The sequence below is a fragment of the Takifugu flavidus genome, chromosome 5, assembly GCF_003711565.1.
Source record: "Takifugu flavidus isolate HTHZ2018 chromosome 5, ASM371156v2, whole genome shotgun sequence".
Lineage (NCBI taxonomy): Eukaryota > Metazoa > Chordata > Actinopteri > Tetraodontiformes > Tetraodontidae > Takifugu > Takifugu flavidus.
In genome coordinates, this window is record NC_079524.1 from 4,079,348 (window position 1) to 4,093,755 (window position 14,408).

At 50.0% G+C, this 14,408-nt stretch overlaps 1 protein-coding gene across 1 annotated transcript in view; it reads right to left on the reverse strand.

The window, feature by feature from the left end:
- srrm4 (serine/arginine repetitive matrix 4) overlaps positions 1-9,720 on the reverse strand; it is a 28,397-nt gene extending 18,677 nt beyond the window's left edge. Inside the window, exon 1 of the mRNA XM_057032975.1 lies at positions 9,058-9,720. Within this exon, the coding sequence (XP_056888955.1) occupies positions 9,058-9,236 (179 nt within the window). The 5' untranslated portion in view covers positions 9,237-9,720. The remainder of the gene's footprint in view (positions 1-9,057) is intronic.
- Positions 9,721-14,408: the final 4,688 nt, after the last annotated feature.

Sequence of the window (14,408 nt, forward strand, 5' to 3'; positions counted from 1 at the left end):
CCTCTCATGTGCTGTTGCTATATTTCTGCAAATAAACAGCTAAGATGTCACAGTCGCGGGTCAAGACCTCAGTGTTTTCTGTTCTATCCAGCCCAACTTAAAAATCCCCAGTGACACAGCCCATTTCACAAAGCTGCACCCTGACAAAGGGGGGTAAAGCTCCAGCTGGAGGCGAGGGGAAGAATCAAGCACAGAAGGCATAGAAATATAAAGACATCTTCATGGTGAATCTCACAGAGAAACTCAACACTTATCACATGTTTATATGAAAAAATGACAGCACACACACACACACACACACACACACACACACACACACAATGGATTCGGCCCACCTTGGTACACATAATTAACATTTCCCTACCAGGGAAGCGCTGATCAATGATGGAGTGACCTTCTCCTCTGCGCGAACCTCCTTTAAAGTCAGATAATAAATTGGTCGGACGCGCCCGTCTGCGTTATTTACAGGCCCATCCGAGGGAGTCATTACACTTTTTTAACGGAGAGGAGGTCCATTCAATTTGCCAGCGGCCCGGTAAGGAGTTGTGCATGGATGTATGGTGAGGGGCTCAAGGGCAAGTGAATTATTCTATTATCACTGAGGTGTGGGCAGGTGGAGCTGCCAGGATTTATTTAGCTACGCGACCAGCTAGAAAAATGCTCATTTCCTCACGTGTTCATTGTCTTTTTTAACACTAACTCCTTTCATGCAGTTATTTAATTATTATAGAATAGTTCTTTCTCCTTTTGACATAAATTCACCCACCGTTCTTCACTTAATTGCATGTTTCTTTGAAAGTAGTGAGACGAAGAAAACAGGGTGTGTTTGAAAAGCTTAAGCTTTTTCACATGTCAATTCGTTAATTAAGGAGCGTCTTAATGTCCTTTGATGAGGATCATCCGGTCAAAGGTAATGCTGGAACCGGGTTTTACCACACAGCGAAGAGTTTCCTGCGCCAACATTAATTCCTTCTCTTTAGTTTGAACCATGTTCACCTGAACGCACCACTTAAACTGCTGCCTAAAATGCTCAGAAGTGCCCAAATTTCAACCTGGATACTAAAGCAAGAGGCTAGCTAGCTTAGCATGCAGTCACAATCAGAATGGCTAGTGTTTAAATGGCCCTCTTTTGGTTGTGTCTGCATTATTTGGCGTAATTAAAAGCTGCCAACCAACGGACGGCCGCAGGCCTCCTCTTTGCTTCCTGAGTTCCGCCGGCCTTCAGCTGAGAAGCACCTGATTAAGCTGCTGTGTTTTCTCTTTTCACTCACTTCCTGCCCCCCACCCCAAAAGAAAACAAGGCAGATGTGCTCCCGTCTCTTCTAGCTTTTTGATTACTCCTTGTTTTTAAAGGTCCTTCTGGAGTCACGTAGTGTTTCACATAGTTCCCAATATTAATAAACAGAAATGAAAGTGAAACTAGATAAGAAGATCTGTGCTCTTCTGAGAATCCTGACCTGCAGTAACCTTCATTCATATCATACGATCGGCATATCTCTGAGGTTCCTGAACACTTCGCTGCGATTCCAGACTCATTTCGATGTATTTTAGATTGGATTTTTGCTTCCTACTGCAATGAAAGCACACTTGATGCTCTGCTCAGTGATTCCATGCGAAAAGAAAAGAAAAAAAATCACAAAACTGTTGCAAAAACCATCCCAGACTGGCAGCAATATCAGTCCTCTGGGATGAGGAGTGGAGCTTTAGGCTGGGATTAGAGCTGATAGCGCCGCTAGTTGTCCACAATCGTGACCTCGGGGGCTGAGCACCGCTTTCCGGACCCGCCTCCTTTAATCGGGCGCGTGGGCTAACCTTGGCGGCTGCCAGTCAGGGTGGAGGACGGTTCTCTCAACCCTCACAGCACGACCATTCTCCCTCTCCTGCTCTGCTTTCAGCCCATAATCTCCTCCTCGCTCTCGGGAGCAGGCCGTCGCGGAGGACGGCGAGAAAGGAGTGAAAATGTCAGTCAAACGAAATAAAAGTGACGCTGAATTATGAAGCGCTGAGATTTATTCATTTATCTGAAAGCGCTTTTGAAATGTTGTGGATTCACAAATTGTGGATTCTACTCTAACTTTGAAACTGAACCATGCAAATACCGACGCGGCGAGCTAACGTGAAGGTTAATCAGAGGGTCAGTCTGAGGTTTCATGGCGACTCAGTGCCACCAAAGCCAAACCTCTGGAACAGCTTCATTCAGGAGGGGACAAATAGTCCTCCTGCCTCTCCTGCTGTGGGATCATGGCGGAAGCTTTAATCCTCAGCCTCCAGTTGTTGTCAGCTGTAGCGCTTCATTGCAACGATGTTCTTCAAATTGTCTCTGCCATCAAAAGAGGCGATTCCATTTCCCCCGCACTGCTAGGCCCGACTTTAAAACGAGCGCCCCAAAATAACAGTTTAATTACGCGGCTATCCGAGAGCCTTTCATGTTCTCCGTGTGAATCGGGCTGACTCTGATAACCGGTTCTTTTATCATTCCGGGAAAAAAAGAGCAAAGACGGAAGACAAAAAAAGTCTTCGGAACCCGACAAAGAAATGAGCTCATATGTCAAAGACGTTAATTATTCATCTTATAATTAGGCCGACTGTCCCCAATCAGCTGATCGCTGCCAGATACTTTTAATTAGCGAACAAATCCAACAGCACGTGCACGCTCCGGAGTTTTGGATCGTCCCCATCAGACTTTGATTAAAAAGGTTAAAAGAAGCAGCAGAATGTTCCAGAATCCAGTGGTGCGTTTAGGTTCTCCCGAAAACGATGCCTCCATTTGTTTCTTTAGGCAGAAACTTAAGCCACTATTCGGGATAAATTATGACTTCTATACTGTGTGTGTGTGTGTGTGTGGTGGGGGGGGGCAATGCTACCCCCCAATCTCGTTCACTGACCACATTTAACTTGTCTAATGAGCCGCTCACAAAGCTGCTGCTAAACTTCATCTGGAAAAAGATTTATTAATTTGCTAGCTAAAGCGCTAAAGACACGGTGGGCCGTGCTGATGCCCTGTGCCGTGATGGCTCTTTAAAAATGATTTTCCCCGGGCTGACAGTTTATAATTGCAGGTTAGATCCACTGCTACACCGAGGGTGTCAAAATGAGAGTCGTTATTTGGGCGATGATAAAAGGACGACTTCGTTGTTAACGAATCGGCTACGTCGTTGTTGCAGCTGAGCGAAATCCAGCCAAGAGAGGGTGAAGGTTCCTCTCCCGTTATTCTCTCCTCTCAACAAACCCGTCAGCTCCATTTCCTCTAATAAGTTCTCAAAGGGACGTGCCGGCCGAGGGACCGTCTCAGCAAATAAACGGCGTCGCTGGCGTGTAGGACAGCGGGAAGTTCAGCCTCCAAACACCCCCCGAGCGGTGGTCACTTTTTGACCTCTGTGACCTTCAGAAAGCAGAAATTCTGACGCAGTCGCAGTTTAGTCGCTTAACTCATAAACCAAAGGCTAACGTGCTACCATGGTTAGCTTAGCCTCCACCTGAATCGTTGACCTTTTGACCTCTTTTGAAAGGCCGGAGACCAATGTCAGACCAGTTTGCCGTATTTGTAAAATATATTTTTTTTAAATGTAACTTTTAAACTCTTGTTTCCTAATGAGAACCACGACTGGAAGATTTTCTCCATTTCCAGGTCTGTATTCTGCCCCCCCCCCCCCACTGAGATGATGATAGCTGTAAATGGGAGCGAAGGTGTCGGACGGTTCCGGCGTGACAAAGCATGCGGGGCTCAGATCATTTCCACGGCCGCCGTGACGGCACATTTGTCATCAGATTATCCAACGTGCGCTCCAGAACCTGCTGCTGATAAAATGTCTCTTTATTGGACTCAGGTTATTGTGTCTCGCTCTGTCAGAGGAATGACGTGAAAATGAATAGATTTTAGTGGAAAATACGACTTTAAGACCATCGTGTGGAGCAGAATTATTTACTGCTGCGGCAGAATTTATGCCTCCATCATGTTTCCCTCGTGGGTGAACCGTTAGGGAACTATATTTCTTTTGGAGTCATAAAAACCGGGGCTTTTATGGTTCTTACATAATCAGGTGAACGAATCCGGGGCCAACGTTTTGTGGCAGGGAGAAAATCTTGGTTTGAATGTTCAAGAGGTCCAAAGTCGAACTTCCGTCCAGCCTGGGAAGGGACAAACCTGCCTGTGTGGGCGATGTGGCGTCGGAATCATCTTTCATTGGGTGACATTTCATGTCAGGAAGCGATGGCGGAGGTGAGGGCGCGCGGGGGAGTAACGTGGATAATTATTTCCTCCGCTCCACAACCTACGACATCATCACTGCCACAGCTCGCACCCTCGCTCCCGCATTGTTTATGCAAATGGCCGATTCCAGGGGAGGCGAGGAGGCTGAACGCCGGAGCCAGCGAGGCCCGAAAGGGTTCAATTTAAGCGATGACGAGCCGACTTTGATAAGTCTGCATTTTAATGAGCGGCCGCTTCGGGGGGTCCGGTCACCAAAACGCGGCCCACTTGGCGGAGAACGGCGCGCAGAGCCGAGGCCAAGATGGCCGACAGCTGGCAAACGCTCTTTTCCGGAACTGCGGGTGAGGCGCTTCCAGGGATGGGATTTTTTATTTTTTTTAGTTCTAAATGAAAACGGCTCCGGCTTATTACGGAGGGACCCGACTCCCCCCAGACTTTTCAATACAGCAGCTCCGTGGAGTGTGTGCATATTTAATGAGGCCTTTGCCTCGGTGCCATTTCAGACCGAGCGGGATTTGGGACGAGCGTCATGATGAGCGATTCTGCCTCCTCCTGGCACATCACAGTCACGTGGAGGTATCGTCTCCGGCTCTGGTGCTGTTTCGCAATCGCGCGCCAGTGTGTGTGCTGCGTGCGAGTTTGCTGCTGTGAACCGTCGAAAGAAAAGGCAGGATTGTTACTTCCGAAAAGGCGGATTTCTCTGCGGAATCGGGGTCCGCTACAGCCGCAGCTCATGGACGGAAGATGTGATGGGTCGTAATAAGCGAGCGCGCCTCCTCTCGCTGCTGGAGAAAGGGCCCAGAGAAATAGGTCACCCCTTCATCCCTGACCATCTGCAACAATACGTCCTCAGATCCTGAGAAACCTTTCGCCGTCTCCTCTTTACACTCTGTCGTCTCACGGCTCAGTTGCCTTTAGTTTCCATCCAGGGAAACGTAATAACCAGAAATCCCGAATTAAACCGCCGCACTCCGTCACTCAAAGTGTGCGTTTCTGGCTGTGCTTCCATCCCAGCGTCCCACTAAACTTTTATATTCGGCGTTAAAATATTCGTTGGGCGTCTCACGGAGCACATTTCGATGTCGTTGATATTCACCTGCATCTCCCTGATTACAGAGTTTGCACATTAAGAGAACACGCGCACACATTAACTGTGTTAATGGCCTGAAAACTCGCGACTCCCTCTAAATGTCACAGACGAGGTTTTAACCAGCAGCTAGCTCAGCCGTGTGCCAAAACTAATACATGCGGTTCATTTTCATCCAGTTTTATTCGTGAAAATGAATAAATTCATCCGTTAAGAATAGCAAATACTCCTGTTGGAGAGGCAGCAAATCCCTCTTTGCAGACGATGTTGTGCTTTACGGATAATCAGTGCTGATTCTATACAGTATTTAGTCTGGGTGTAAAGGTTTATGCTTCTAAATCTTGTTCATTTACCCACCATAAATGAACTCTAAACAAATCCCCCAGACTCATTTGGAAGGTTCTTTATGTGCCCTTCCTCTGAGAACACGCTGTTCTCTGACATTTGAAGACAGAGGTGAACCAGGGTCAGAGAATGGTGGCCCCTGGGGGGTGGGGTGGGGTTGTTGCACAGTGGCATTCAAATGACATTTGCCAGACAGGGTTAATTCTCAGCTCCTCCATGCAGTGTCAAAACGTTCTATATGTGAAATGTAAACGTCTGTATCGGTGTTGAGGTGTGTACTGTGGCCTGGAGGCCCGCGTCGGTCGCTTCCTCAGCTTGATATGATCGGAGTTACTTTTGTGGACTCACGGAGACACTATCTACATTAACCAACCTTTAAAGGGCAGCTGCTTCATACCGTTTAGCTTATCTGTTGGCTCCCCGTCTATTTTATGTTACGTCCTCTCCGCATTTTCCCCCAGAATTAAGACGAAAAGCTGGAGTCTTCTGTGACGGCGGACAGATTTGCTCTCGCGTCCGTGTTATTAAATCATCTTCCTTCTCGCCACCACCACCACGATGGGGGAGTTTTAAACCACCAAACAGTTAAATCCCACTGAGAGAACAAATCTGAGAGTGTGTTTATGCTCATGTAAAACGTAGGATTCGGTTAAATCATCTGAGGCGAACAAGCGAGCTGCCTGACTGCTTTCCATGTGTTCCGAGGACAACAAAAAAGCCAGATTCCCATCAGAGTCCCTGTTGTTCAACACGACATGTATCACTCAGCTAATTAGCTAGACGCTAGTATAAGCTAGTGTCTCATTGTTGTCACATAACCAACATTACTTAATCATAAAGAGCTTAATCTCATGACGTCACCTAAGGTCATTTCATGTGAATCCATCCGAGATGAAGTCGGAATCCAGCCCGCGGAGTCGATACCGTCCCAAAGTCTCGTGTCAGCTTCGCTCAGCAGCAGCGTCCCACGTGCGCTGGGTAGCATGACACAGACACAAGGAGGCCAAGAGGACGCAGGCGGGGAATAAAGAGAAGGACGGAGATACTGATGGGATGAGAGCGAGCGAAGTCAGACAAAGATACTTTGATCAGCAGCGGAGACGTGGAGCTCTACCACGGTGGACAAAACCTTCGTCCATCACTGAGGACACTTTTAGATTGAAATAGAAGTTTATTCTTCCTAGAGAATATGTATTAACTCTGTCATCCAGAAGGGATTTCTGCAGATTTAAGTTGGAGATGAGACTCAGCTGCCAGTCCCACTGTGTCCCAAAATATCTCATCTATTTATTACGTTCACTCAAGACATTAAACACTGATTCTAATGTTGCAGGATTACAGAGCAAACGATAGATTGGACGTTGGACGAAGGGAATCACTGGAGTTAATCCCATCAAAACTGTCATGCTACATCTGCATGTATGCGTTTGGATCAAATGCAATTTTGGTCCCGTCCAAAAAACTGTAACCTCACTTTTACTGGTCGTTTTAGGACATTTTATTCTGATCTGTCTTTAGGATTGTGTCCACATTGCTGAATTTTCCCACTGAGTGGTGATGTCAGCGCTGGCCAAACCCTTTTCCTTTCTTCTTAAACCAGCATCTGCTGAGGTAAGAGGCCTGAAACCCCCCAGCCGCACACTCACACACATTCACACACACACACACACACCACACACACACACACACACACCCACTTGCATTGTATTCACTCCGTCCTGCCATCTGCCACAGATTTGGACAAGACCCCACTAACAAGAGCAGCCACACACACTCCCGGGCTTTGGCCCCCAATTCAGATGCATGTGAATACACACACACACACACACCACACACACACACACGGCAGGACAAGTTCCAGGCTGTATAAGTTTGCCTATGAACAAACCGAGTTGTAGGTTTATAATAGCTTTTGTGTCGTGCAGGGGGCTCGTCTTCTCCCCCCTCGATAGAGAGACTGGTGTGAAGGGGAGGAGAGAAGGAGAACGGGGTCAGAGGGAGAACAACAAACTCAAATTACTCATCTGAGGCTTCAGGCCCTGCAGCATTGTTCAGTCAGGATTAGGACGGACAGAGGGAGGTATAGGGAGGCAGAGAGAGACTGGAGAGATGAAGCGAGGACAGCAGAAAAAAGACCCGTGCTGACTGAACATGAACATGCCCCCCCCCCATCTATCCATGCATCTACCCCCCCCTCAGTTTGAGAACAATGGCCCTCCACTCCTCCGCTGTGAGTAATGATGTTTAATGTTACAGAGACAGCAGCAGAGGAAGTCTGAGCCTGAGGCCGTGCGTTCTGATGATCTAAGCACTCCACCAATCACCCTCTCGCTCCAGCAAAAATCCAGCCCCCCCCCCCACCCCCCACCACACAGCGTTTGTTTTGTGTGCACCGTCCATCATAGCTACCCACGGAGCAGCGGAGGCCCCGCCTCGCCATCAAAAGTAGCAACATTCGCGTTTACTTGCCCCCGTTGTGCTGCCGTCACGTCACTGTCGCCCCCGATGGGGCTCAGGGAGGACGACCCCCCCCCACCCCCATACACACCCCCACTCTCTGAGGCTGCTCTAACGTGTTCGCGGAGGGCTGCTCTGTTCACAGCAGCACGTTACATTTCATTTGCTTTACTTCTACTTGGGTCTGCCTGCGTCCTCAATGAGCTGTGACACTGACATGGAAGGTGAAGGGGGGGGGGGGGGGGGTTGATCATATCCTCAAAGAAAGAATCCCTTTTTAAAATCCAACAAGCTAACAGCATCCTTCATAAACTGGACTTGTGCGGCGTTACGGTCCCGCTGTAATAGAACCCATTAAAGACACATTATCCAGTCCAGTGTGTGTATGTGGTCGCCCGGGCTGATGTGGGATGAAATGGGCCGTTCTAATCCTCATTAGCATAGCTAATTTCACATGAGAGAAGCTGATAGCGGGTGTCAAAATCATTTAAAGGTCACCCAAGCAAGCCGCCTCATTTAATACGCACGTGTGGCGGAGCGGAGTGGATGTACCTGTTACGCCGTTTGTTTAACGCCCCGAAAGTCTGCCGTCAGGCGGCGTGTGGTGGAATCAGCGCAGCCACAGGCGCCATCAGTCGACTTAAAACCGGATCAAAGCCACATTAAAGCGGCGGGCTGACGGCGACCTTTACGACCTATTCAACACTGAGCAGAACAATCTGTAGATATGGGGGAAACATTGAAGACACGTATAACGCAGCACAACAGGCTAAGGCGTATGTACCTATACATCCATCCATCCATCCATACACCTGTTACCACCCTCACAGGAGCAGTAACGATGCCTTCAGGGTTCACATTTCTGCCCTGTGCCACATTTGAAAAACACTCCCGAAGAGTTCAGCACGGTTTGGACTTTCTACAACGCCGAGCGTGTCTCAGAGAGCTGGAAACTCACCTGCTCAGCCTCTTCCGGGCGGTGATGCTGGCCACGATGACGCTCTCGGGTCTTGGGGACGCCACCGCCTTGAAAGTCCCCTTCCAAAACTTCTCAAAGAGCAGCTTCTCCTCCAGCTGCGACCCCAGAGACAGAGAGGGGCGGCAGTGGGGAAGCTGAAGCGGACACGGGGGCTGCATCTCCGGACCCGAAACCTTGGGGTTCTCACGCGCTCATGGAGGAGCGCGCACGAGCTGGCTGCCGGCGTGGAGCTGTCCAGGTACTGAAGCGAGACTGTTGCTCCGTGTTCTCTGCTCGCAGCGGCGGGTGAGTGTGGCGGCGCGTCTGTCCACTCCGGAGCCTTGAGCGGGGGGGGGGGGGCACCTCTCCTGTATTGTTCTCCCAGATGAGGGCTGGGTGGGGGGTGGTTATTGAGGGGGGGAGGGATTGTGTTACTGCCCTTCTTTCTGCCTCTCCTCTTTTCTCACATCTGCTGCTGTATTGAGTCGGGGTCGGGGGTCGCTCCCTCCCATGCTGCGCCCCCTTCAGCTGCCCGAGACAGGAGGGAGCAGAGCGGGCTGCGGTCCTGATGGGGGGAGGTGGCGAGGATCGGCGCCGGACCTGACTGAACAGGTGTCAGAGGGAGCGAGGAGCGTGTGTGAGGAGCGCGCGAGGAGCCGAGTGGAGAGCTCGGCTGAGAGCCGCTCGTTTTGTGCCTCTGAGTCAGTGACGTCAAAGTAGGGGGGGGGTGAAGAGAGGGACACCTTCTCTCTCTCTCTCTCTCTCTCATAGGCTCCTTTCTCATCCTTCCAATTTTTGACATCTTTTCACCATTTCAGTTCCAACTTTCCCTGTTTTCTGTCATTGTTGTTTAAGGCCGAAGTTGCCAAAAACACGTCAACTTGTTTTATTTCCTCTACCAAAGCTTAACCAGGTGGTTGACGTGGCGCCTCCACTCGGTGAGTTATGTTAAACCGGTTAAACCCTTCCCATCGCACCTTGGTCATCACCCCTCCACGAGGCGCAGCCCTGCTCCGTAGCTGCACCGTCGCCAGGGAAGCGGTGACCAATGTGGACGGCTCAGATTTACACGCGCAATAAATGTCAGCGTGCGCCAGAACTGAAATCATCTCCTCCCGCGGCCGCACGTTTATTGACAAATGATGTGATAACGGCTGAAAGCGCCGGGCGAAAATAACGATAGTGCGATGATCGGACAGTAGCCGAGCAGCGGTAAATTACCCTGAAACATTCGGCCGCTTTTGGTGGATGGAAGAACCTTTTGCTTTATTGATTTAATAACACAACGTTGCATCTCTCGCTTTGTTTGATTATTGACGTGTTCGTTCCTGAATGCGTCTTCATTTCAGCCGATACTCACATGAGACCATCAGGGTCTTGAAGGAAAGGAGGGAGGATTAGCATAACGACCGTCGGGGCTCGATGTGGAACAGCTCAACGCCCCCCACATCTTCTCTCAGGGTGTTTTTGGGAGCTGCTTCTGAAGCCCAACTTTACAGGATGGTTTGGGATACAATGCGACAAAGGAGAAACACACTGACTCATTTCTTCCGATCTGGAGATGCTTTTCATGTGTCTGTTGCTGTGTTCTCACCTTCTAAAACTGACAAACAAATTCCACTGTTCAAATGAGAACAAAAGAGGTGTGAAGTGTTTGTGATGGCTGCTGGAAAAACCTTACAAACACACCAACAAAGACAACTTGAGTTATCCTCCAATCCTGAAGGTGCTCCCACGATGTGTTTATAACTACGTGTATCAATAACAGGCCTGCATGTGTGAGCGGCATGAGTGAGCTGCATGTGTGAGCGGCATGAGTGAGCTGCATGAGTGAGCTGCATGAGTGAGCTGCATGTGTGAGCTGCATGAGTGAGCTGCATGAGTGAGCTGCATGTGTGAGCTGCATGTGTGAGCGGCATGAGTGAGCTGCATGAGTGAGCTGCATGTGTGAGCTGCATGTGTGAGCGGCATGAGTGAGCTGCATGTGTGAGCTGCATGAGTGAGCGGCATGAGTGAGCTGCATGAGTGAGCTGCATGTGTGAGCTGCATGTGTGAGCGGCATGAGTGAGCTGCATGAGTGAGCTGCATGTGTGAGCTGCATGTGTGAGCGGCATGAGTGAGCTGCATGTGTGAGCGGCATGAGTGAGCTGCATGTGTGAGCTGCATGTGTGAGCTGCATGAGTGAGCTGCATGTGTGAGCTGCATGAGTGAGCTGCATGAGTGAGCTGCATGTGTGAGCTGCATGAGTGAGCTGCATGAGTGAGCTGCATGAGTGAGCTGCATGAGTGAGCTGCATGTGTGAGCTGCATGAGTGAGCTGCATGAGTGAGCTGCATGAGTGAGCTGCATGTGTGAGCTGCATGTGTGAGCTGCATGTGTGAGCTGCATGAGTGAGCTGCATGTGTGAGCTGCATGTGTGAGCTGCATGTGTGAGCTGCATGAGTGAGCTGCATGTGAGCTGCATGAGTGAGCTGCATGAGTGAGCTGCATGTGTGAGCTGCATGTGTGAGCTGCATGTGTGAGCTGCATGTGTGAGCTGCATGAGTGAGCTGCATGTGTGAGCTGCATGTGTGAGCTGCATGAGTGAGCTGCATGTGTGAGCTGCATGTGTGAGCTGCATGAGTGAGCTGCATGTGTGAGCTGCATGAGTGAGCTGCATGAGTGAGCTGCATGAGTGAGCTGCATGAGTGAGCTGCATGAGTGAGCTACATGAGTGAGCTGCATGAGTGAGCTGCATGAGTGAGCTGCATGTGTGAGCTGCATGTGTGAGCTGCATGTGTGAGCTGCATGAGTGAGCTGCATGTGTGAGCTGCATGTGTGAGCTGCATGTGTGAGCTGCATGAGTGAGCTGCATGTGTGAGCTGCATGAGTGAGCTGCATGAGTGAGCTGCATGTGTGAGCTGCATGTGTGAGCTGCATGTGTGAGCTGCATGAGTGAGCTGCATGAGTGAGCTGCATGAGTGAGCTGCATGTGTGAGCTGCATGAGTGAGCTGCATGAGTGAGCTGCATGAGTGAGCTGCATGTGTGAGCTGCATGAGTGAGCTGCATGTGTGAGCTGCATGAGTGAGCTGCATGTGTGAGCTGCATGTGTGAGCTGCATGTGTGAGCTGCATGAGTGAGCTGCATGAGTGAGCGGCATGTGTGAGCATTCACAGACTCTTCAAAAGGGTTCAAAGGATCATGGGTTCTTTCATAGATGGATGGATGGATGATGGATGGATGATGGATGATGGATGATAGATGGATGATGGATGGATGGATGGATGATGGATGATGGATGGATGATGATGGATGGATGGATGGATGATGGATGATAGATGCTGATGGATGGATGATGGATGGATGGATGGATGGATGATGGATGGATGGATGATGGATGGCTGGATGGCTGATGGATGCTAGCTGGATGGCTGGATGGCTGATGGCTGGATGCTGGTGGCTGGCTGGCTGCTGGATGGCTGGATGGCTGGCTGCTGGCTGATCGCTGCTGGTGGCTCTGGCTGGCTGGCTGGCTGGCTGGATGGCTGCTGGCTGGCTGGCTGCTGGCTGCTGGCTGGCTGGCTGGCGGCTGCTGGCTCTGGCTGGCTGGCTGGCTGGCTGGCTGGCTGGATGGCTGGCTGCTGGCTGGCTGATGGATGGCTGGCTGGCTGGCTGGCTGCTCGCTGCTGGATGGCTGGATGGCTGGCTGATGGGCTGGCTGGCTGATGGATGATAGATGCTGGATGGATGGATGGATGGATGGATGGATGGATGGATGGATGGATGGATGGATGGATGCTTCTGCTGACTTCACAGAGGGAGAGAATTCCAACTACTTGATTAAAACTGGCCAAACATTCCCAAAATGGCGCCTTACGGCTGCTGGTGAGGACGGAGCTGCACATCTCACGTAGGGAGACGACGGTTCTTGGCTGCCAGCACCGGGCTGGACTGGACTCACTGAAACATAAAGGTAGATTACAGAAAAAGACGAGGTAAAACAGACGTGTGGGGTGAATAATGTCCTCCCTGGGATAATAGGCAGACTAGCGCCGCACCTGTGCCGGATTAATAACGATGAATAATGATTATTAATGATTATTAATGATGAATAATGATGAATAATGATGAATAATGATGATGAATAATGATGAATAATGCAGACATTAGCAGATAACAACCCTCTGTCTACAACAACGGCTGCCATCTGACGATAAGTGGCGGCTTCATCACTGAGCTTTGGTGAAGAACAGCGGGGTGACATCAGAGGGCAGAGACGACCACGTGGAATCTGCTCCAGATGTGGTGGGAATATCAAACAGCCGTTTCTGCTGCGAGATGAAGCCGAGGTTCTGGAGGGCCGAGCCCAGGGCGGCCGGGTGGACTTCCTCCCGCCGGGCGTTTTCATAAAGAGCCTCTCTGCTCGCCGCGCGTTCACACAGGACGCTGAGATGAAGGAGAAAGATCTGAGCTCCAAATGCTGCCCCCCCCCCTTTGCTGCTCCATTTCATCCCTAGTTCCTCCAAAACTATGAGGAAAACAATCCCAGCTTCACTCTATAGGATATTACAGGTGTCCTGGAGGCACTTATTCATACATTTAGCACAGATTGATGCTATTGCATTAAGGAAAAAGACAAATCTAATCTTTTTGTCCGCTCCGGGCTACTGTAGAAACATGGTGGAGCCACATTCTAGCCCCCTGGTGGGGGCTGCACGTCCATATTAGCGCAGATATCGCACACAAACTATGTTATATGTGTTATTGAATCCACGCAGGACCTTCAGGGTGATCAGATGTGATCAGGTAAATAGACGGAGGACCTGTATTCCAGGCCGAACTCTGCTTTTCGCACCTTTCAACAGCTGCGATCAATTCCTGCCCCCCCCCCCCCCATTTACGCAGCAGGCACAAGTGTTATGAAAATACATCAATCACAAGTTTATCGGTGGATTTCTTTTTCTTCCTTTTCTTTGCAGCTATTTCGCAATCGTTCGTTGGCCGAGTAGAAATGTTCTTTTGTACCAAGTTAAACACATATTGAATTTTGAGGCTTTTGTTCTGCAGTCAACGGCCACTAATGCTAGTCAGGGAGGGACAACCTTGTGTATCTGCCCCCCCCCCGAGGATGCAAACAAGCCGCTCTGCGTGAATCATTAAGCAGATCCCCAAAAGACAAAAGAGGGTCACCTCAAGAGCTGTCATCCTAGAGCGCCACGCTGACGCAAAGCTAATCCAACCATAGGAGTGAGGCTTACACACACACACACACACACCACCACACACACACACACATTCACACACACACCACACACACATACACACATACACACACACACACACACACACACACACACAACCTCACTTTACTA